Below are 23,543 nucleotides of genomic sequence, written 5' to 3'. Positions count from 1 at the left end.
CGCTTTTAAGTGACAGGAACGCTTTTCCCAAATCTATTCCTACCCGAGTTAAGCAGTTAAATGTTCCCTGGGTCCCGGGGGACTGTTTTTCAAAATGAAATTGTTCTTTGCAGGATTACGAGGCTGTCAGAAGCACAAATGCCTTGAACACTGGTCTCAAATTGAGTACCAGTGTAACAGCTGCACCTGAGCATACCTGTTGATGCTATAAAAATCAAATGTTAGGAGCGGAGAGGATATTTGTGGTTTTGGACAATTTGTGTCTCAATCTAGATTTTGTTTTGGTATTCCATGTAAATGATGGTCCTGAATGAAGAATGCAGGATCACGTGCAAAATGCTAAGAGAAACTGGGCTGAGTCTCCTGTGTTTGGTTGAATGATTGATCGCCTTATTAAATGCTTGGCAACTTCTCACTTGAGGAAATTAGGTTGGGTGTAACTACAGGTTTACCAGCATTGCCACAGAGTGGAGTGATTGCTGTGTGGGCAGTTTTGGTCTAATTTAGGCAGCAATAATAAAGAGACTTTGTTAATGGATGCTTTGTTAGATGTGCTCCGTCTTCCCTGGGTCTTGTGTAGCATGCAAGTGGTAAGGCCCTATGGAGGCTCAAGTCTGACTGTCCTGCCCCAAAAGTGCTGAGGACACCACCTGCCAAAGCAAACCCAGCTGTCACCATGTGCATTACAGCTCACCTCTCAGTGCTGGGGCAAATACCTGCACGTGTGTACTTTTATTTGCATTGACTCATCATGTAGCCACCCTGCATTGATGTAAAGTAAGTTCCTAGTCTAATTTTAAAAAGTATTTGGGAATTACCAGTTTTGTTACTGTTTATCAAAACTGCAGTCCTTACAACAAAATCTCACACAACCAATCAGAGGCAAGTTTAAAACACTTCAACATGTTTTTTCAATTTAAAAATTACTTATTTGACTACACCTAATGAAAGGTTGTGGAAAAGATGTTAAGTAATTAACTTTTCTGGAAACATTCCTAGAATGTTTTTGGGCTTTGATTGTCTTAAACTACATTATAAATTCAGACAAATCAATTACCTCAAAAAAAAAAAATCATACTTTGTATGCCTGCTGTGCTTGCTAGTTAAGCTGTCCTGATGGTATATCATTAACTAGCCACCGTGATGATCTGTGCTTTTCAATTAAGAGGAATGTTTAGGGAGGATATGGTAGAAGTGGACAAAATCTGAGTGGTATGGGGTAAATAGAGAGCAACTGCATATAATTTCACATAACCCAAGATCTTAAGTGAGACTAATGAGCAAAATTCAGTGATTTCTTTTGAGTTACTTTTCAATAAAAGGAGATTCTGGTTTGTACAAGCATAATTTGTATATGGAACCTATCACCGTAGGGCATTCCCATTGCTTAACTTCTAAATGAATTTTAAAAGTTTTAAAGCAAATCCATAGAGAAAAAAAGTATGCTAGAACTGTTAATCGCAAAGATGCAGGTATGATTTCTGGCTGAAGCAGCCCCTAAACCACAGATTCCTGGAAATCAGGAGATTATTTTGCAGGCAGAATCACTATATAATTTGCTGATCTTATATTCTTTTCACTGAGCATCTGCTTTTGCTCAGAATTAGAGGCAGCTTATTGGTTTAAATCGATATTTGGAGCGATGAAGTCCACTTGCATGCTATATGGGATAAAAATTTGGATAGGTTATTCTCAGGTCACCACTACTTTGTCCAGAACATTTCCAGGCAAGTGAATGTTGGATATAACTTCAATTTTCAAGCTTAGGGAAAAACTACAGTAGCGTGCTTAATGCTGTTTCTTTACATTTTGATCAATTGGCTACTCATAACATTCTGTTGAGAACGTGAATTGATCTGATGTTTTGCAAGGCTATACGGCAGCTGCAAGTCTTCATTGTTTTATCACTCAAGAAATAATTGGGTTAGTGTGTGAAAATCAGAAGAATGTTGTGATTTTGTTTTTGATATGTTTCCCTTAAATGCATACTGATTTTCTTTTTCCTTGAAAGAGACTTTTTTTTTTTTTTTAAATCTTCACATATTCAGTATGTTGACCTGTAGGCTTTTTTGCCTTTCTTTCTGAATCTTATGCCACCTCCCCTAAGCCAGGGCTGATAGTGACAAGTTGTGCCTGTGCTTTCCCATTGACTTCAGCTGCTGTCTGCCTAAGGAAAACAGACCCTTGAGCTGGGAGTCTTCAAGGCTGCACATGGAATTCGTTGCTGGAACGTTTCCAGCTTGGTCATGCACGTTTCCATCCTCCCCGTCGCCAGAGAGAACCTCACATGGGTAGGTGGGATGCATGGTGCGACCACCTTTTGTATTACAGGGTTGCCTCTTGGTAATACTTTCTGATGGTCCTTAACTAAAACTAGTTAGCTTGAAGGCTTTCTTCTTGGTTAGAGTAGGGTGAGAATTGGAGTTAATTGACACGGAGGGTGACTTTTCTGCCTCCTGTGGTGAGTGCTTGTTTCCTTTGTACTTACACAGATGCCCCTTTGTTAGTTTGTTTTCACTTTCCCACAAGAACAAGTTGCTAAAATACCAGTAAAATTGTAACCAGTAAATACCAGTAAAATAGGTTTAGAAATCTTTTGTCGTTGCTTTGTTTGCCTTCTGGGCCAGGGGAAAAAAAAAAAAAAAAAAGAAAAGGAATATCTTATTTATATCCTTCCTTTCTGGGAAGTACTTGTACCCTTGACTATTCTTCCTGTTGCCCATTCCTACGAACTCCATTTGTAAATTCTGCTTCAGTGGAAATTTTAGGTTAGTAAGGATTCATTATTTTTGGAAATTCTTGGAATTGTATAGCTTTGCTGTATTAAAATCAGAGACGAGATCTAATTCGGAAATAAGAGTTCCAGCTCCATATAACACCATAAATTAAGACGCAGCAGCATCTCTGTGCTCCCTCCAGTATTTACTAGTAAACGCTTTTATTCCTCTTTGCTCTCTAACAGATTAGAGCTAATCTAGAAGTAAATTTTGTCTGGGGTATGATATATAATCTAGGTTGTTTGATAATCTCTTTAATAGAGATGAATGAAAATGTGATGGCCATGCTAACTTATTTAAGCAGGCATTTGTCTCTAATGTCATTGATGTGGAGGTGGTGATGATTTGGAGCTGTCAACGAGGACAGAAGCAGATGCTCTGAGCTCATATCGTGGCTGTGAAATTTTTTTATAAACCTGGATCATTTGTTTTTAAGTGGGAAGGGTTTATCATGCTCTGGCCTTTGAAATTTTATTGCATACACATTCCCCTTAATGTAAAATCCTATTGAACCTGATGTTTTTGACAATTTCAAATTAAAATATCCAAATGAATGAAGCAACATAACTGGGGTTTCCTGGGTTTCAACTGGAATGTTTTCTGGCGTCTTCCCTCATGGGAAACATCTGCAGAAGCAAATGGCAAATCATTAATGTTCATTCAATAGCAGGCTTTGTTCCAGGTTTATTGTACTTGGAAACAATTAACTGTAGAGGTTTTTTTTGTCTTTTTAAAAAATACAAATATTTGTTCTGTTATATATTCTAGTGGATTTCTTAGAAGTCTTGCTGCTTTGAATTGATTGTACTTCTGTTAGAACAATCTCCACGCTCAAATTTGATAATTCAATCAAGAAATTGTGATAGTATCTCCATGGTTGGAGTGTGATTATTGTTTGTGTATAAGTGGCAGCATTATGCTTAACTTTGTAAAGCTATCATTTAAGATGTAAAGCTCATTACGAGCTAGGCGAACATATGAGTTTTGAGTTGGAGCCTTTCTTCTAGTTCAGGAAAGATTCTGGTTTCTAACACCTACCAAATGATGCATTGTAGTAACATCTAGCAAAAAATCTATCTAGCCTTTGAAAATAATCTAATGAAATCTGAGGAAGATTGAGCATTCATCTACTTAGGTGCAAAATTTGAACCAGAAAGCTCCTAATCTATTTAGCTAACTGCGGGCAGTTCCCATTTCAGGACGCTTGTCAAATGTCAAATTAGTGACTCTTGCCCATATCTGCTAGATGCATATAAAGGGAATCTGGATAGCTCTTAAATCCATTAAAAGTGTTACTACATCTTGGAATTTTTTTTTTTTGACAGCTGTTGCAAAAGTTTTGTTTATGAGCTCTATTTTGTTTTAATCCATGAGCAAATACAGGAAATCGTATGATTATAATAGCTGAATTAAAATACCTTTTAGTTAGGATTCACCAGAACTAAACAACGATTCATCAACTCTGTGTTTTGTTTGTTAATTATAGGCAAAGTTATCATACTTCATGCACTTAAAATTTAGTTTGAGAATATCTGAAGGGGACATGGTGATGACAAGTGGACTGGTCAGTTTGATTTGCACTGAAACATCCTGCTTGGAGCCATGTGTACATGAAGGGAGAATTAAGAAAGCCCCACAGTGGTAACAGTGTACAAACAAGCAGTTGGGCAGCATGAGAAAGGTGCTGCAGGTAGGCTGAAGGGAAGACATTTAAAGTTTAGCAAAATTTAAACATCACCTTCCTGCCCGTGACAAACTTACCGCAGATGAATCGAGGCTGAGATGTTTTTAAGGGCTGTGTAATGTGTTTGTGGTTTTTCATGGTAAAGAGTAATTTGATTTGGAACATCTTCGTGGGCCCACCACCTGGATACAGCATGTGGCTGCCAGGTGCTCTCTGTTTGGATCCAGGATTTGTGTTCTTCAGTCAGTCTTGTTTAATCAAAATGGAATAAAATCCTGCAAACTCTGGCTCTGAATAGACCATCTCTTGAATAACAGTATTTTAAATATTTTTATGTTGATGTTTAGGTGTCTCATGCCAACAGACGAGGTAATCACCCCTTCCCTTGATGGTGTACAGCGAGAATGAATAATGCTTTTGAAGATGCTCTCCAGTTCTGCCATGAATCACTGGCCAATATCAGCATTCCTCAAAGCACAGGGTGTTTCCTTTGTCCCTCTTTCCCAAAAGGTATTTAAGGGTGGTGTGAATGAGGACTGCGTTGTGCTGAGGATGCTGAAGTGAGGCAGGCATTGGGATATCGGGCACTGCTGTGTGATACCTACCTTAGCCTTAACTTTGGGATGGCCCTAGCAGCTGGTTCTCTGGCAGTCACCAACAGGATATGCAGTGTAAAATCAGAGAAGTCCTTACTGGGTCCTCAGAGAGGACTAAATACTTTGCAAAATTCTGTATTAAAACCAGAAAGCGCTGAAGAAAATTGCCCGTGACATCATATAGAGTGATCAGAATGCTGACATAACGTCAGTGAGCCTAATTGCTGCAGAAAAGCTGCCTGGAACTGCAGTGACGGAAAAGATGTGCAAAATCAAAACTCCAGAGAGGGTTTGTCATATGAGCCAAATACATTAGAAGAGCTGAAAAATTAAAATTTTAAATGGCTATACTGTAGTGTCGAGGCTTTCTGAACTTCTGCAGCTAAAGTCCTGAATGTGTTGCTTCATCCTCACATGGGAAGGCAGCAAGCTCTTCTATTTTAATTTTAATCTTTTTATTCAAACTTCTAATAGTTACTGGAATTACAGAGTGTGGTTTTCTTGAATGATGTTAGTATTTAGGGGCTTCAGCTTTAGGAAAGTGAAAACCCAGTGTGAAGACTTGGGAAGTGTCAGTATGTAATTTGCTAACAAATATGACTTAATTTTACCGACTTTATCTGATCTTCTTAATGGGAAAATCAGGCTGTAACAGAACCCAGAGACAAGTTGCGTTTCTTGTGCCAGGAGGCTGTAAACTCAAATGGTGTATGGAAAGATAAACCTCAAAGCTGTTTCACTTCTGTGAGAAATGACTTGCGTTTAGAGAGACCTATGCTGGCATATATTTAGTTGGTAAAATTAAAAAAAAAATAAAAAATTAAAGGGGTCATTGGGTTTATGCTGACATTTGGGTACTGAACATTTTACTGTCATGTCTTTAGGGGAACAATGTGACTTTGTATTTTTAGTTGCATGCTTTGGCTCCTTCATGTTTAAGGTACTGAGTTATTGTCTGTCTGGGATAAAATCCATTCTCCAGAGCGACTTCTATGAATAAGTAGCATGGAGATCCTTTAGTCCAGGCTAAAGGTGTACTGACGCACGTGCTCGCTTTTCCATCGTACAACAGCCTTGCTTCTTACTGAGAAGCCAGGCTGGCGTAAGCAAGAGAAGTTTTCTTGGCATTAGTGATTAGTTTATATGCATCTCTTTTCTACATTGTTTGTAACCAGAGTATATATTTTGCTGCTTATCTTCATGAAGTTAGCAATATAACATGTCTTAGTCTCCTCTAAATTACTGTCATTTTAAAAGCAAAACTTACTACTGATTACTAAAAATTTCTCCTAAAATAGCCATTTTTCTACCTGACATTACTGATCCTTACTGCCATGTAGCCAGTAAATGCAAAAACAAGGCTTTCAAAGATTTTTATTTTCAGTAGCTGTTCCCTAACAACTTTCTACACCTGCTTTACTATTTTCCTTAATTTCTCATCTCAGAATCTTTTGTAATTGAATTTTGGAGTAGCTGAGCCAAACTGTGAAGCCTACTAAAATATTTGTGTATTGGCTATATGCTTAAATTACGATGACTGTAACATGGGCATAAACGTGTTCTGCACAGTCAGAGTTGATTTCTTGGGTATTTGGGAAACATTGTGTCTTCCAGTAATCCCACCCTAGAAAAACATGTCCATGAGAGGGTTTTTTTTTTTTTTGTCTCCCTTCCCGTAAATACTTGCTTATGAAATTTATAATCTGGAGGTCAGAAACTTACCTATTGTGGCTATGAATAAGTGCCCTCTGAGTGGAGGATCTGACGACTGCTTTGTTGAATGCTAAAGATTTGTTTCATTCTTCATTTGGTCTTCCTTCCAATTTGTGCTTCTCTCAGGCTCTCTGTTTCAATTGTGGTCATGGTGTCGTCCATCACACATCTCTGTGCTGTCAGCTAGTCACAAGATGCGCTTCGGGTTGCGTGACAGCACAAGAGATGGCACTGAAATGCTCAAACATTTGGTTTCACCAAAGGCTTCCTAGGAATTTTGTTTCTGAGTGGCTTTTCCAGTCGCACAGCTCTAGAAACCTAAATGCAATAATTTGCTGTAAGGAGGCTGGAGGTTTTCACAGAAATTGAGGACTTTTACCAATGAGATTTCCTCATTCAGCAACACTGACACGTAAACCTCTATTTTCTTGAGTTGCCTTTGGCCTCCTGCCTTTATGAATTAAGAAACTGTAAAAACGTGGGGTGATTTTTATGTACAGATATACCCAAGCCATGCGGTGATGTTAAATGTGAAAGGACACTTAATCATAAAGGTCAGCACAGATCCAGAGTAATGTGACCTCTCTTGTGTACCTGGCATTCACCGTGAGCTCCGGCCCTGGCACGTGCCGTGTCGCTGCTGGGAAGAGGGACACGTTGCTGTACAGAAGAAAGGCGGCATACTGTAACAGCTGCCTTACTGCTGGCTTTTGTCCGGCTCAATCCCAGTTAGCATCAGGCCATTCCTTCTGATCGAAGGTGTTCAGTTTACGCCTCTCTGGTAAATAGTCCTTAAAGAATCATGCAGAGCTTTTTTTCCTCTATGGCCACTGAGTTTTGATGAGTAATTTGACAATTATGGTATTTATTTAGGGAGCAATGCAGGAGCATGCACAAGTAATTTGCGTATAAACACAAACTTTTTTTTTCTTTTCTTTTTTAATGTGACTTCAGTGCTAGTAAAAGGCACTGGCTCACTTGGCCTCCAGTGGAAATGAGTCTCCAGTTTCCTTCCTAGGTTTGTTTTCCCTGAAAGTTATGAAGAGGCACGAGCTATTTCTGTGCACCTCTTGTTATAAAAACATACCTTTTGTTATGAGAGAGGTGAACGAAGGCTCGAAGGAGAGAGTGAGCTGGGAGGAGGCTGCGGGGCTGGATTCCTGCTGGAGCTCTTCCAGACAGGCACTGGATGCTTCACCACATGGTTCCCTGCCTCGCTCCTCGTCTTGAATCGTTCCTCACGTAAGCCCTGATAAACCCACTATTTTTCTGTTTATTTTATAAGGCCACTTATCTCACTTTTAGTCAATAACTATTGACTTCTGCCTTCACCTTTCTGCTCGTCAGCTTTGCCTCTTCCCCTGCTCTTTGAGGTGCCCTGCTCCAGGCACCACCTTTCCAGGGATCACCCGGTATGGTTGGGAGCAATGAGGCAAGTTAGAAAATATATCCAATGGGAGAGAAACAACCTGCCTGCTGGCTTGGTCTCTGCATGTGACACAGCGCTTTCCTAGGGCAGCATCTGTTGCTCCAGGATCTTTCTCAGAGTCTGTGATGTGTCTGTTGATGTGCATATCCCCTACTGTGATACGGGGCTGCAGGAGACAGATCTTCATGTGCAGGTGTCCCTGGGAAGGTCTGGTGCTTGGCAGGTGATGGCACTGTAAAGAACATATCCAATTGTACCAGCTCGGTACAGACCTATGAATTAGATCGAGAGGGGCCTCTGGCTTGCACGGATACAATTACAAGCGACAATATTTTGAAGGAAGCTGAAGGAGTGGAAGGGACTTGCGAAATATTTTTAGAAAAGTGCACCCAAACACTTCCTCCTTCATTTCCTCCATGCATACTCATTTTTTCTTCTGTTTTAGAATACACAGAAACAAACCGAAAGCAATACTTTTACAAGCTGGAGTCAGGTGCAGGTTTTTTTTCAGTAACTTTCACTATCAGATGCTATTTTGATATGCTCGTAGCAGCTGGTTGTTCTGTTACTTCTGGTAGTTACTGTCTGCTGATAAATGTTGAGAAGAAAGCTCTCCAGATTGTGCAAAAGAGTCTCTGAGGAGTTGGAGCATCCCTGTGTTCCTCTCTTGTGTGAAAAGTGGAGGAAGATATGTGCTCATTTCTTGTTTTTGCGAAAGATGAAGCTCATCGTGTTTGAACCAATTAAAAAATGAAAAGGCGAGCATGGAATCCAAACGCCCACAGCTGGAAAACCCAGGGACCTGTGGAGGATTTAGGCAGAACAAAAAACATAGCTAAGAAGAGCCTTATTCAAGATGCTTCTGTTATCTGCATGGAATAAACAAGCTTTTTGTAAGATTCATATTTACCTTTAATATTATTTATATCTTTCTACAGCAAAGACTGTAGATTTCTTTCAGCCTACATCAAGAAAATAAGTTTGGTTTCTTTTGGGCTTCTTATTTCTATTCAAGCATTGAAGCATGCAAAATTGTCTTTTATGAAACGATTGCACTAACTTGTTTGACAGCGTCAAGTCACATTTTTATTTTTAAAATTTACCCTTGCAGTATGCTTTGCAAAGGAATCCATAGCAATAGAAAAGCAGAATGTGCCTCAATGGACTCACGTTATTTGAAGCCCTGCAAGGGAAGCTTAAACCCAGCTGCAGTGGTGAGATTTGGAAGCTGGCCAAGGCATGACCCTGCTTTTGCAGCAAGCCGCCTGTGCAATGAAGACGTTAGCTACACTTCAGCAGCGTGCTCCCTTTGATGCTTGTTAGTACTAAAAATAATTCTAACACTGATTTCCCCGGGGTAATTAGCCTGTGCAGAGTCAGACTGAGATTAGACTTTTTCTGGTGCCTTGGCAAATTTTAGCTCAGGTATTTACCCTGTGCTGTCGGACAGAGATGCAGGAAGAAAAGTGTGTCTCACTTGTTCTGTGTTGTGATGTAGCTCTGTAATTCAGTGGCCCTTGGTAGCTTGTGTGATCACAGCCAGAGGAGCAGCCACAGGTCAGCCTTTCGTTTCGGACTTGTTTTACCTGCGGAAGAAGTGGTTGAAGGTGTTGATAACCTAAGGGACATCCTGCCCATGGTGAAGTATGCAGTTTTCTTTTTAATGTTTTAAGTATCATATATGAGCATAACTCGTGCTGCATTTGGAGGGTTCCAGGAGAAACTGGTAGCTCTGAGCAAAGCGGAGCTTTGTGGAGATGTACAGATATTTTCTTATCTCCGTGGTTGATGATGCTTATGATTAAATATTGCATTTCTAGATAAATGACTGAAATAAGCCACTGCAGAGAAAGAAGCATAGGTTTATTTTTCTGAAGTAATTATGCTCTCAGTTGTAAAGCTTCATACTGGATTGAGGTTCCATACACAGTGCTGAGAAAAACCTGGGACACTTCATACAATGCTACCAAAGTAACCAGCCTGTACATACAGTTGTTTAGCCAGCAGAGAGCTTTTTTCCTTATATTTTCCTTTTTTTTTTTTTTCTCCCAGGGAGGAATGGTGTAATTTGTGGCTCCTAGTGCTGATGGCTGGGATTTGTAGGAAAAGTGTAATTAGCTTTGCTTGAAAGTTGTGTAATGTAGGTTTTATGCCAGTGCCTGCTGTGCAGGCAGAGATTAGGGTGAGCATTTTACACCAGAACAGCCAGAATCAATGGAGGTTTTATAGTGAGGGAGTTGTGTTGGTTGTTGTCCAGCGGGAACCTACGTTAAGATGCATGCAACTGAAGAACGTCTTCCTAACAGGCTCTAATACACGTTACCCTTTCCAGCTACACTGGGTAGAACTGTTGGCCAGCATTTGGTTGGAGCTGAGAGCATACTGACTGAATTACAGATTATCAACATTGTTGGCACGCTGACTGACCCAACGTTCGCACTTTAACTGGAGAAGTAAATTGAGCACAGTGATTACCAGATTTATGAAGGTTGTAATAGCGGCAGCGGTGTGCTCAGTTGTGTTTTTATGTTTTTGCTGGCTGTGAGGATGCCTCTGAAAGGCTTTAGCAGGGAGCATTTCAGGGGTGCTTCAGTGAGCATTAAGTACTTTGGGTGTGCAGAGAATGATTACTTAAAGTGAAGAAAGACAAACGTATTCTGTAATTTCCAATATTTAAATCAATTTGGTTTTGTTTCCCTGCTTATTTGGGATATTGTTCACTTTTATAGTATTTTTTGTCATGTAGTATTTCTCACTTGTGTCCCTTCTGGCTTCCTGACAAGACAGTATGTGAAGTGAAATTGCAGAATGATTTCTCTAGGCTTTCAATGACTTCTGAAATCTCTCACAGCCACCTGTTAGAACACCTAAAAAAGCATATAACTGGATATTATAACCGCTTAAGGGAGCACGTAGAGTGTGTTACAGTGAGAGAGACCAAAACATTACAAAAAAAAAAAAAAAAGTAATCCTGAAGGCCGTAGTTAGAAGATACTTAAGGGAGAATAAAATGCGAGAAATTAGTAACATCAGTCAGATGGTGAGCTGTGACCAGTTTCGCTGTCATGAATCTTTTCTTTCTTGCTCCTACTGCCCCCAAAAGAGGAGGAGACACAGCAAAAGAACAGGGTGTAATAAAAATGACAGGTGCAATCCGAAAGTGTCTCTCTGAAGGAAGAGATTAAGCTATAGGGATTGCTCTGAGCTTTAGCAGCATATTACAGAGTAAGCTGAAGAAGATGGACTTTTTTTTTTAATTTATATCTTATTACATAACAAGGAGCCATTCAATTAAAAACAACCACGTTAAAATTGATAACAGGAAATGTTTCTCTCGGAATATTGTTTGCAGCTCTATAGTACAATGTGCCATTGATGCAAGGAAGGAATAAAGAGGCCACGCTCAGACCAGCAATTTGGCAAAGCAAGCCTTTCGCCGTGGCTGCTTGGGGAATGTCGGGTGATAGGCTTGGCACCAAACTTCTTAGGCAGTGGAAGGAAAAGGAAAAGCTGCTGGCCTGTGGTGTATAAGGAGTACGTGAGCAACATGTTGACGCAGAGAACAGGCTTTTTACAAGCAACGGGGAATTTCTCTCTCTTTAAAATCATGTGCTTTGGTTGGTGCTGCTCAGTATGGAAAAGGAAAGCGGAGGAAAACTCATGGAGGTTGAAAGAACAGACTGGCTTTATTAGCGGTGTGGTTTAATGTTCACAAGAGCTTGTGTGCTCATTCAGGGAGACAGCTGAACATGTGAATGTGTGCATTTGGGGTGGGTGTACCCCAAAAAGCCTGACACCCCTGGCTCCAGCACCACGCCGGGGTGGTGGTCCCCATCCCTCATCTTCCACTGATGTCTCTGGGGCATAAATTTCTGCTCATGGGGGTGGTTTTGTGTGTTTTTTCTTTGCGAACTGGGGAAGTGAAAAAAGTGCCAGGCTGGCTGGCAGATGTCAGAGTGCATTTGCCCTTCAGACTGTATTTACCCTTTTAGTATAAAATCAGAACACTTGCAGTTATGTATGTATTTTTGTGTATTACAACAGTCGTTTGGATTAATTTGCTTGTCATTACAGTATTTATAAAATGAAAGTTACAGTTGCAGCAGGCGTGTGGGTGTATAGGTTTGGAGGTGGAGTATGGCCAAACCCCTCGGCAATCCAGGGCTGGGCTGAACAGCTTCTCCTCTGGCCTCAGTTCAAGCAGCCTTGTGCTCCTTCACACAGCAAATATCGCCACTGTTACCCCAGCGTGGGAGCTGCTGGAGCCATCCCTGCTGTCCTGACCAAAATCCAGAAACTTTTCCGTTTTTTTTTTTTTTTTTCCTTCCACTGTCTGGCTTGAGGAGGTCTGCTCATGCTGGGTTGAATGCAAGTGGGGCTCAGAAACACCTCATGGTCCTCAGACCATCCTTGCTGAATGGGCATTTATACTAGAAAAAAACTAGAGGAATATAACTACAAAACCTACAGGAACTAGCCTGCTGCTAGGAAACAAAATCTCAAAGCAAACAAAGTAAAAACGACAGCAGTGGGCCATCAAAACGAGAGGGGTGGAGAATAACAGGAAGGGAATGGGAAGCAGTAAGAGCCTTGGGAGGCGAATGTCGTGAGTTGGTTCCTGCCTTTATTCACGATAGCTTCGCTTCGGAAGGCTTCTGGGCAGGCAGAGTGGAGACCACTGACAGGGGACGGGTTGTTTCAATGAGTGCCAAGAGTGGTATTTCGTAACGTTTTGTGCAACTGTGTTTACCCTAGTAATTTCTCTTGAGGTACAATGCTACCAAGAAGGCCTGCAGCTACCTTGTCAAGTGTTTATTTAAAGAAGGAAGAGCCTAGGTGAAAGCTATCAGCCTAGGTGAGCAAGCTGAGCCATGTCTCCTGTGTCTCCTGTGAGCTTGCACCAGGCATCAGGTGCTGCTTCACCATGGGCATCCCTGAATATCTGGTCAAAGGTGTTCAGGTTTGCATTTATTTCTTTTATCCCTGGTAAATTGGATTCAGACATTTGTTTTTGCTTTTTGGTGACGTTGTGAAGAAAAAATAATTGTAGTTTGTCCACGTGCACTTTGGTATTAGGTCTGTCTATGGGAACTAGGGGTGAAAATACTGTGTTTAGCTGATGTATTTATACTAGCACACATTCCTATGTGGGCAAAATTTGATATTGCTTTGTTGAATGCATGTAGTGCTACAATAGCTCATTATTTTTTGTATTGAATGTAACTATTATGATAGCAAGCATTTATATAGCAATATAAATGAGGGTAGGAGGGATTGTGTAGCTTTTGTTACGCATTAATACAGTTAAAGACTTTTGTAGATGCCTGAACACTGCAAATATGGTGGGGATAGTCATAAAATTATTTAAATAAGTTATTAAGTAACTGCCTGTGCAACCTCATTCAAATTAATGAAATGTAAGAGTAGATGTCTTGGAGAGCAGACAGTGATTTCTCTATCTGGGTTTATGCATCAGTTGTATTTCTATTGTCTGCTCTGGTATTTTCCATCAAGATAGGGTAATAATGGGATAAGTTATTTTTGGTCAGCTAACCAATTTGGTCAACAGTGTGTATTTAAATGCACTCTGAGTTTTGGAAGCAGAAGTATAGAAGTTAACAGGTATCCATTGCTAATGATATAGGTATGTGCTATAACCTCTGTGTGTCTTTGCGGGCTGTAAGAGTAAATCTGCAGGTTTCATCATTTTTTTTCTTAATGAGTGTGGATGATGGTTTGACTGTCTTTGCTTTACAGAATAAGGATGGTTGCTCAGATGCTAACCCCAAAAGACCCAGTCTGTGAGGATATTCCAGTGCACAGAGGTGTCCCTTCAACCATTGCCTTACAATGCAGATTCAGTAGGTGATTTTGGATCTTTTCTTCTTGCCCTTCGCTATTGTATAAGTGTTCAGCATGAATCGAATCAATTTGAAGACAAGACTCCACCAGCAGGTTTTCAAAATGTGTGATTCCTTCCGTCATTTTTATCCTCATTTTCTCTGAACTGCCTTCTTCGTGAGGGAAAATTAATTCTTCAGAGGTGACTTCTGCTGATAGTGGGTAACATAATGGTGTATTTTGGGGTGTCTTAGTTGGGCTTTCTAATGTTATAGGTGTCCTCTTCTGCCTCCTTCACTTAGTTTGTGGTGCTGATTTTCATGTTGTGCTTGTCCTCTGGTAAGTCATGGAAAAATCCTCACAGTCTAAGAAAGAGCAAAGAAAATGTACGTTCATTTTCATCACAGTGACAGCTTTGCCAGCATTTTTTTGTGTGCTAGCATTATTATGATTTAAATTCCATCAGTAAGTTTTGTACAGAAGCAGTTTCAAATGAGATAAATCATTTTTTTTTTTTCAAATCAGGACTTGGCAGAAGTGATATAAAGTCTCCTCATAGCAGTCAGAAAGCAGTGGACAGACATTGCATTTTAGTGTAGGATTAAATACTTGTTCTGGCTGTTTTCCTTGTAAACAATCAAACCTACCTACCAGATTGTATTGGGAAGCACTTACTAATGCTTTGCTTTTACTGTTTAGAAAAATGACTGAAAGTTTTAAGATGAGGCAACGTGAATCATAACCTTCAGCGGCTGTTAGTTTTCCTGACTGACTTGGTTTCTTCCTACGTTCCTTTTAGTCACCCCCAGAATCGCTGATGCTGTTTTGTACCAGAGGCATTGCTGAGGTCCCGTGTGCAGCAATGGACTTGGATAAGCCATCCGTCTGGGGATCCCTGAAGCAGAGAACAAGGCCGTTCCTGCAAAACTTAAGCGTGAGGAAGACGAAGAAGAGATCCAGCAAGATGGTGGTGAGCAAGGCCCGCTCGCTGGACCGGCGCCTCAGCGTGTCGGTGCCTGACATGCTGGAGGTGGAGACTATCACAGAAGAAGAAACGACATATTCGAGCACTCAGGTGCTGTCAGGAGACTCCCCCAGCAACCTCCCCAGGCCTGTGGCATCTCTGAAAAGCAGAAGCGCGTCGGTGAGGCCGGTGGGAGGGGACTGGCCATGGCTGCGGCAGTCGACTGCGCGCATGGAGGGGGACATGGCCTGCTTGGATGCGCGTGTGGCAGGAGGCCCCACATCTGAGGGCAAGCGGCCGTCCAGTGATGACCTCCTTGAGCTGCTGCAGAGAGCCCGACTGAGCAATGACCTGGCGGACGAGATGATGGAGGTGAGGGGCTTGGGTGATGGCCACGCCGAGCAGCTGTCTCGGGCCTGACTGAGTTATGAAGGGGTGGAGAAGGGGACCGTATGCGAGGTATAAGGGGAAAAAAAAAAAAAAGCATAAACCCAATGTGATATATATGTTTTTGGGGCCAAATTCAGATACCATTTCTGTCAATCTGGAGCTGCAAAATTAACCACGCTTTGAATTTTTTGTTTATTTTGGCAAGTTTATGATACTTCAGATTGTTCAGAGTTGTTGGAATTGCTTGCTTAGGACAAAAGTAGCTGCAGCTTTCTGAGCTCTGAAACATACTGCTGTCTGATGCACTTGTAGAATTCTTTTTAATTAATAGAACTTACCAGGATTCCTGTAGCAAAACCAACTTACTGCCCACTCAAGGTCCAGCTGAAGGCAAGAGGTGGAAGATGAAGGGTGAAGTGAACTCTGCCAACACCTGGAATTAGTCAAAATGAGCATGTGGTGGAGTGCAGTGGGTGTGTACAACATGCTCAGGGCTGTCCTTTGTGTTTGGTTTGTGATTAATCAGGGGAGGTGTAAAGCCAAAATACTTCATCTGAATTCCCCATCTTGTTCCCCGTCTTTCCTTTCTTACCACTTTTGTGGTCACTGCTTCTGTGGCTGGACATAATGTCCCAGGAACAGGAGGATCCAAGTCCAATGTGCTTTGAATTTGACATGAAACAGTAAATCCTGCCTGGCCAGAGCAAAGTGGCAAATCTATGGAGTCACACGATAGCTTTATAATACAAACAGGTGAAGGTTGTGGCTGTCTGAAACATTTTAGGCAAAATTTGTTTTGTTTGTGGAAATGTATTTCCTTCTGAGTTGAGTTTTCGCTAGGGAAGTTAGATTTTGAGCTAAGTTTTGAGGTTGTTTTCCCATAAATTAAGTGTTGCACGTATGGCAGCTGATTTTCTTAGTCATCCAAGATGTAAAAATGAAAAACAGACATTTAGGTTTAACGCTCTCCTTTGGAAGTGGCTTTCACAGGTGAATTAACATTTTTAACAAAATTATGATCAGTGCTACTATAAGGAAAATGGTCTTTTATGATAGAAAACTTGTTCTGCATCTCTGTGCGTTCTTATCAAAGCAGTGTTATCTTCCCTGTGATGCAACAGATCACAGTGTTAGCTAGTGAACATCACTTCTGTTGCTAAATTTTAAACACGTTAGCTTAAAATTTATATCAACTCAGGTTAATCAGCATAAAGTAGGTTGGATAGTCATCATTTTAGGAGCTTGCTTCCAGGTTGTTTTAATGTTATCACCAGTTCTTTTCTGCTGTTGTAGACCAACAAATTCTAACCTAAAATTTAGCAACTGTATTTGCAGCAGCACCAAAATTAATCCCAAATCCTGTTTGACTCTGGGCAAGCTAAGTATTTCAGCAGACAGTGGTAACTGTGTAGTGATGGAATAGATTAACTTCAAGTTCCCTCCAGATGCATAGCAATCTGTCTGTCTTATTCTCTGTAGCATTTATATCATTCCCAAAGTGTGTTTGTGCATCTAAATCATTTAATGTTTACTTTCATGCCAAACCCTATCTCAGTGTGAATATTTTACCTTCATTCCTGTAATCTGCCTCCAATAACTTTTAAATACAGAAAGATTTTTCTAAAGAACATGCAGCAGATTGAAGCAAATGAAAGTAGAAATAGATAAGGAATATTAAACTCAATTTTTTTCAAAGCTTGGTTCTTATACTTCGTTGAACAGCCATGAAATCTTTATTCTGAGCCACTCTGGTGGGGACATCTTGTTGTGCAGGTTATTGGTCTTCTAATACTAGGTGGGGTTGCTGCAGAGAGCACAGCACGACAGTTACTTGCATCATTCTTCTGTGAGCATCATTCACTGATTAGTGAGGTAAATCAGAAGGAAGGCAGATCCCTGGAACAAAATAACCTAAAAAAAGAAAAGATGTAGGTTGGGCTTTTTTCCCCCTGAATTGCTTGTCACATGCCACCTACTCATTTCCTGGTTTTCTTTGGTCACCCAATACCATGAGACACTTTCTGAGCCTCATACCTAAGCTCAGTGTGGGGTTGTGGTTTTTACGCTCCTCTGAATGCTCAACACAGAGCTGTTGGTTCTGGGAGCATTCCATCTTCAGTAAAAGTTCTCACTACTCATGTTGCATTTCTATTTGCTAAGAGATTTACTTTATTTGTTCTCTGTTGTAGTCAAGGTAGGCAAATTGGAAGAGTGAAGGAGTAACTGAAGTTGTGTTGAAACCCCTGCCTGATTTGTTCAGGTTGCAAAGGACACCGTTGATGTCACTTATTGCTGTTGCTTTTTGTCCGTGGTCACGCGTCATTACTGAAGTGCACTAACACCATTTCTTCATCTAACAACTAGCTGTGAGTCAGTAGCAACCCAAAGGCCCGTCTGCTTGATGATGCACTCAGTGCACTTGTATTTTGAATCATTCTTGGCCTTGAACAGATAAGAAGAGAAGGTAGAGGTTGTAAACCCTGCCAGGAGGAAAGTTTGATTCATTTGTATATATTCATGTATATGCTGACGTTTTATTTATTTGTACACAGATATATTTGCAGCTATGACCCTGTTGATGAATGTGGTCCTGTTTGCTTATATTAAGTTCAGAAATATTACTGTAGTTAGATAAAATCAAGATTTCAGGACAGTATTTTTGGCTGGACTTTTATCTATATTCAGTGATCTCATTGCAATCAGCTACCTAGAATAATAGCACTTCACTTTATATGGAGATAAAATGAAAAAACAAGCTATTTTTATTCAAATGCTATCCATATAATATAAGTAAAGAAAGAACAAACAACAAATATGAAAGCATACCTTTGAGGATAGATTTTTTTATTGTAAATGATACTAGGGTAGTTGAGTACTTTTTATTATTCTAATTGTGCTTTTCAATACATTTATTTGATTCCGTGTTTTTGCCATACAAAACAAGAGAAACTATTATCAATGCCAATGATGGTGCCGGAAGGACATTCCTGTGAAGCCAGAGACTACTGTAGAAATGCTAGGTTTAATACACACAAGTGAGATTTTATGCATGCTAGTCAGGAAATTCAAAGTTAGGGTTCCCCTAGCAGCTATAACTCAGCTCTGTTGTGCAAGGAAACTCTTCTGCTGCTCTTTATGATAATAATATTTCTACTTTTAATGTGTTTTTGCAAGGTGGCCAAGTTATGATTACTGTGGGAACCATAATGTTAAATTTTGTCTGTCATGCAAGTAAAATTTTACTTGCAGTGCTGTATTACTGTATTTCCTGATATGTAATATATGTATATGGAGAAAGGAGAAGAATAATTACACAGAAGCTTATTTATATTTATTTCAGCATATCAATACCTCTAAGATTTATGATCTGTGATGCAGGAGCTGGTTCTTTTTTTTTTGTTTGTTTGTATGGTGCTCAACACAATGCAGCTCTCATCCGAGAGATTTGGATGTTGCCACACTGCACGACATAACATTTTCACATGGGGATCAAATTCCACCTTGTGTGCATTTTTGTAGCGTGAGGTGGTTATTCTTAGAATAAATCTTGGTATTTGAATGGGCTGTGATTGCCCTGCATTAGACCGAAGAGGTGCACATGCACGTAGGTCCTCTTCAGTGTAAGTGATCATCATAGACCGTCCTGGCAGTCAAAATAGCGTCAGCAGTGTCCTGGCCATTGAATGAATCCCTTCTGTGTGTCCAGTCTAGACACTGTGTCACTATAGCCTCAAGTTTTTGAATGAGTTAGTCTTTAGGAAGAAATGTTTGACTTCCTCTGATGTGCTAGAGACTTGATGACAACTGTTCGGGCTTTCCAGTTTCTACAGAATGTGGGGAAGTACATGTCCAGCATCCTTTTTCCCCTCCTTTTTTCCTTTGACCATTTGGTTCTGATTTTTTTTCCCCTGAACTTTGCAAATGTGCCCCATGGAATTACACACATTGTGTGTATGTTTGTATGAGTTACTGGAGCATAACTTATTCTAAAATATTAGCATGAAATCTTCTCTCCCCAGTGAAAGTTTAAGGGATCTGAATTAAAACACAAAACGAGGTTTTGCAAAAAAAAAAAACTTCTCTTGGACTTTAACTTTCAGGCAACGAAGGAGAAATTGTAGTGATGTGAGAGTGCCAGCCACTCTCCAACCTCAGGTTGTTGCTGCTGCTGCCGCCACTTCTGGATTTTTTTATTTTAATTTAATTTTAGCAAGGGAACTTGGAGATTCAACAAATGTAATCTGCCCAGGAGTAAGGGTCAACATTGCAACTGATAAGTCACCAGATGGAATAACTGTTGGGCATCAGGAGAGTTTGTGGAAAGGACCTTCAGCACTGAAAGCACAGTGTATTACTATGCTACTGTTACCTATTACTATATTATTACTATTACCTATTACTACGTTACCTTAGAGTTATTGTCTAACTCTATTTTTTTTTTTGATAGGACTCTTGTGGAGGAATAGATTTAGACTCTTCCATATCGTCTCAATTTTTTGATGATCAGATGGTACGTCCTATTACTTTAAAGTATTTTGAAACTCGGTCAGACTGTTTAGGGGAAGCACACAATTTTAGGTTTAGGTTCTTTGCTGCTTTGCTCCTTACAGGTTAAAAAAAATGCAGGTGAAGCTTCCTATAGATTTTTCTAGCATGGTATTTTTGGGACTTTTTTGTGGTCAGGCAAGGCAGTTTGGAATATTTTAAATACATTGGCATTTTTATTTTTTATAAAGTATTCTATAATTTCTGTTGGCAGTGATAACTGATGAAAGCATCAGCATAAATACTCAGTATCTCAGGAATAAATTGAATTACAATATAGACTGCAACTACCTTAACATGAATGTAGGGTTTAACAAACAGATGACAGCAATCCAGTTTTACAACAGTGCAAAAAAACATTGGCAGTTCTTGACATGTGGTCCTCATGTAAAGTGTATTTGCTCATTCTGGGCAAACTTCACTACCTTTGCCCTCACCAAATATGCCAGCTGGATGGTGATGATGTGGGATGTAACCCTGGCAGCAACTCTGAATAAGAATGCTAGAGTTTGCTGTGGCAAAATGTTATAATCAGCTTTGCCCACTGGAGCTTTCATGTCTTCTAAACCTGTATAAAGAAATATTCCACTCAGTAACTTTATGAAATTTGTATTTCCTCATGAATTCAGCAGATAAATGTGAATGTGCAAGGAATAAGCAGCTAGAAAAAAAGAAATGCTAGGATTTAGAAAGCCTGTCCGTGCATTTACGATGTTTACTGTTATAACTAATTTTCAGTTGTAGCCCTCCTTTTGTTACCCTTGGCTTTGTGAGTATATCTGACAATGATAAGTAGTTATTTATGTAAGGAAGCAGTCTCAGACATCTTCTTTTCCTTTTTCTGACAAGTGCACTGTAAAAGAATGCCCAAAGAAAAAAGGCCTGTGAACTTCACCTCTGCAGCACTGAGAAAACACCTGCTCTGTTCACGTGTCTGCTTGGGGAGACATGTAGTGGTGACTGATTTCTTTGTTCTCCTTAGGCTGTAGAAGAAGGAAGCGATTGTTTGAACGACTTGCCTAGCCCCTTTGCTTACCTCCTGACCATCCACCTGAAGGAAGGCCGGAACCTGGTTATCAGAGATCGCTGTGGTGAGCCACACCTTTCAGCTGCTTCCCTTTGGGTTGCAAGACTCTGCTTTCACTGACGGGAGTTTGGCAGCACTTTGTGCCATCAGCATCTTTTCTTATCTCTGATGCAATAAGTCATTGACTTGTGTCCAGGTCAGAGCACTCAACACCTGGGTTTATCCACCTTAGATACACAGGGGAGGGAGCTGCCCTGTGTTTGCTGCTCCTTCCTGATTGCACAGCTGCAAAACCCCTCCCTTATTGTATTTAGCATCTGTATCTGTTCAAGAACTGCAGTCATTAATCTTCAGAGATTCTAATTTAGCTAAAAAAAAAAAAATAATTTGAAATGTGATAAATAAAATAGCTGCTCTAGGAAAGCTTTTAGGTTATCGGTAAAAATTTTAATAAAAGGGAAACTGTGGGAGTAGAGGGTGTAAGTCAAGGCCCCTTTCATTAATCTCAACAACTTAATAGAACTCAAGAGGACAGAATTCAAAAGAAAAAAATACAAATAGTGTATAAAAAAAAGAGAAAGAGAATAAACTATAGTTATTTTTTTTTTTGTACGGCTTTAAAGAAAATCAGCTTGAATTAGCCTTGCATTCAAGGTTTCCATCTGGAGGGACCTGTATGGATTTATAAGTCTTCACATGCGGTGCTTGTTTTGGGGATTTCCATCTTTTATTATCTCAGTTAACTTTTTCCATGTTGGTTTTTCATGTCTTCACCAAACAGTAACTCTTGGCCAAGCATATGCTGCTTTTTCTTCCTAGCTTTTGGAAGTAGTGAATGAATACTTAGATTAAGATCATCACTCTTTAAACAGAAGCATGTACTTCCTGACAGCATAGCAGTTCATCAGATATCCTAGCAAGCTGCACAAGCCAGGACATATCTAGCTGCTTCTATGGAAGAGATGTTATAAATGAGTGATTCCAGCAGAGCAGTATTTCTATAGAGGACAGAACACATAGTTTGCTCTAGGCTGTGCTTTCTTGCATAAGAAAGCAAATGCTTGTCTTAATGAAGCATTGTGCAACAAAGTGAAACAGCATAAGGGGAAAAAAAAAATCAATTTGATGGGTCTGTCACTTTCTGTGGAAAATGACTGTTCATTTAGAAGACTGAGTAAGTGAGGTGGTAAATCATTCAATAAAATTCCCACTCTTTCATGGATTTAGGGGTGAAGTGGGAAAAATAGTGCCTTAATGATTATTCCTCAGGCACAGTTGTGTTGCAGTGGTGGTGCCTTCAGAAAAGCAGTGGTGGTGCCCTGATGCACATCCTTATAGGTCTTTGTCCTGCTGGTTACATGAGATTTTTGTGAGACACTTAAGCCTGAACTCCAGCCACTGTGGTTTTTGCATCATGCTTTTAGAAGGGGAAGTTGGAGAGGTGAGCAAAGCCTATACGAGAACCTCAGAGAAAACTTGTGGGTCAGGCAAATGCGACTTCCCTCCTCTCACCCCCTGTGACACCACATATGGCCACTGCTCTGGAGTGCACCAGCCTACTCCAAATAATTTGAATACCGGAACATATTGCCTGCAGCCAGTGTATCCTACAAGTCTGGCTGTGGCTAGGGCCGGAGGCCAAGTCATGCTCATTCATGTTTTCGGAGCGGGAAACCCCCAGAGCTAACCAGGCAATGCTGTCTGACACAGCTGGGAGCAGGCTTCAAACCCTCTTCCCCATTTTTTATTTTTATTTTATTTTTGTGTAATGAGGTGCTCTGGAACTCTGCAGGAGGCAAATGCTGAGTTGCTGGTCCTGTGTTTTATTGTGTGTATTGGAGGTTTAAACAGCCACTGGTCAGCCTTGTGCGAGCAACTGCAAAAATGCTCAGGTAGGTAGCAGTGGCAGCAGAGTCTCAACGTTTGTATGTAGGAGTACAGTAGCACTGTGCTGCTTTTATCCACATACAGTGGTCATACCTGGTGGCAACTGCTTGCCTGGTCAGCGACAGATGCTAACTTTAAATCTTCGGTCTCTATACCCTAAATAACAAAAAGGTCACACTGAAACCACAGAGCCTGAGTGGAGTGTATGCCAGCATTGCTGGCTTAAATCAGGTTTAACATAACTTTTCTAAATTTCCTAAATTTTAATATTTAGTAATTATTAACAGCAATTGCTCTGAAACAAGACGTCCCAAAAGAGTCACCAGACCCATCAGTTTACATTATGGGGTAGCTCTGTATTTGCTCAAATAAAATACTACTTCTGTGGTGCCCTATCCACTTCTCAAGCGTGCACTTCTCCCCTTAATTTTAATTTACTGCCACCTCTTTCAATCTCTCTGGTTGAGGAGGGCTGTGGAGGAATGCAGGAGAGCGCAAAGGGAAGAAAGCCCCGCACAGCGGGTCCTTGCTGCCCTCTGGTGGCAATTTCCAGCCTTAGTTGCATTGCGCATCTGTGTGTTTATATACATGTGTGCGTGTATATACCTATAAATCTATGGTGTTTAACAGAGGGGAAATATTTCTGCCACCAGTATAGTTGCTGGAAAGTCTTCGTTCTACTCAGCAAAT

General features: G+C 40.5%; 1 protein-coding gene across 24 annotated transcripts in view; it reads left to right on the top strand.

Moving 5' to 3' along the window:
* The window catches only part of MCTP2 (multiple C2 and transmembrane domain containing 2), a 154,202-nt gene that overhangs the window by 35,728 nt on the left and 94,931 nt on the right, over positions 1-23,543 (top strand). For 8 of the 24 annotated variants that reach the window (XM_083849872.1, XM_083849894.1, XM_083849871.1 and 5 more), the window contains 4 exons: positions 13,957-14,060; positions 14,840-15,376; positions 19,842-19,904; positions 20,922-21,030. In XM_083849872.1, coding sequence (XP_083705998.1) covers positions 14,858-15,376; positions 19,842-19,904; positions 20,922-21,030 — 691 coding nt within the window. In that variant the 5' untranslated portion in view covers positions 13,957-14,060; positions 14,840-14,857. Of the gene's footprint in view, positions 1-2,165; positions 2,292-2,314; positions 4,972-8,049; positions 9,844-9,872; positions 13,160-13,956; positions 14,065-14,839; positions 15,377-19,841; positions 19,905-20,921; positions 21,031-23,543 lie in introns of those variants that run through there. The other 16 variants (XM_083849891.1, XM_083849884.1, XM_083849880.1 and 13 more) reach the window with 11 other exon arrangements.

Source organism: Anser anser (assembly GCF_964211835.1).
Source record: "Anser anser genome assembly, chromosome: 10".
Lineage (NCBI taxonomy): Eukaryota > Metazoa > Chordata > Aves > Anseriformes > Anatidae > Anser > Anser anser.
Note: the sequence above shows the minus strand (reverse complement) of the source record. Positions and strands in the feature narration are given on the sequence as shown.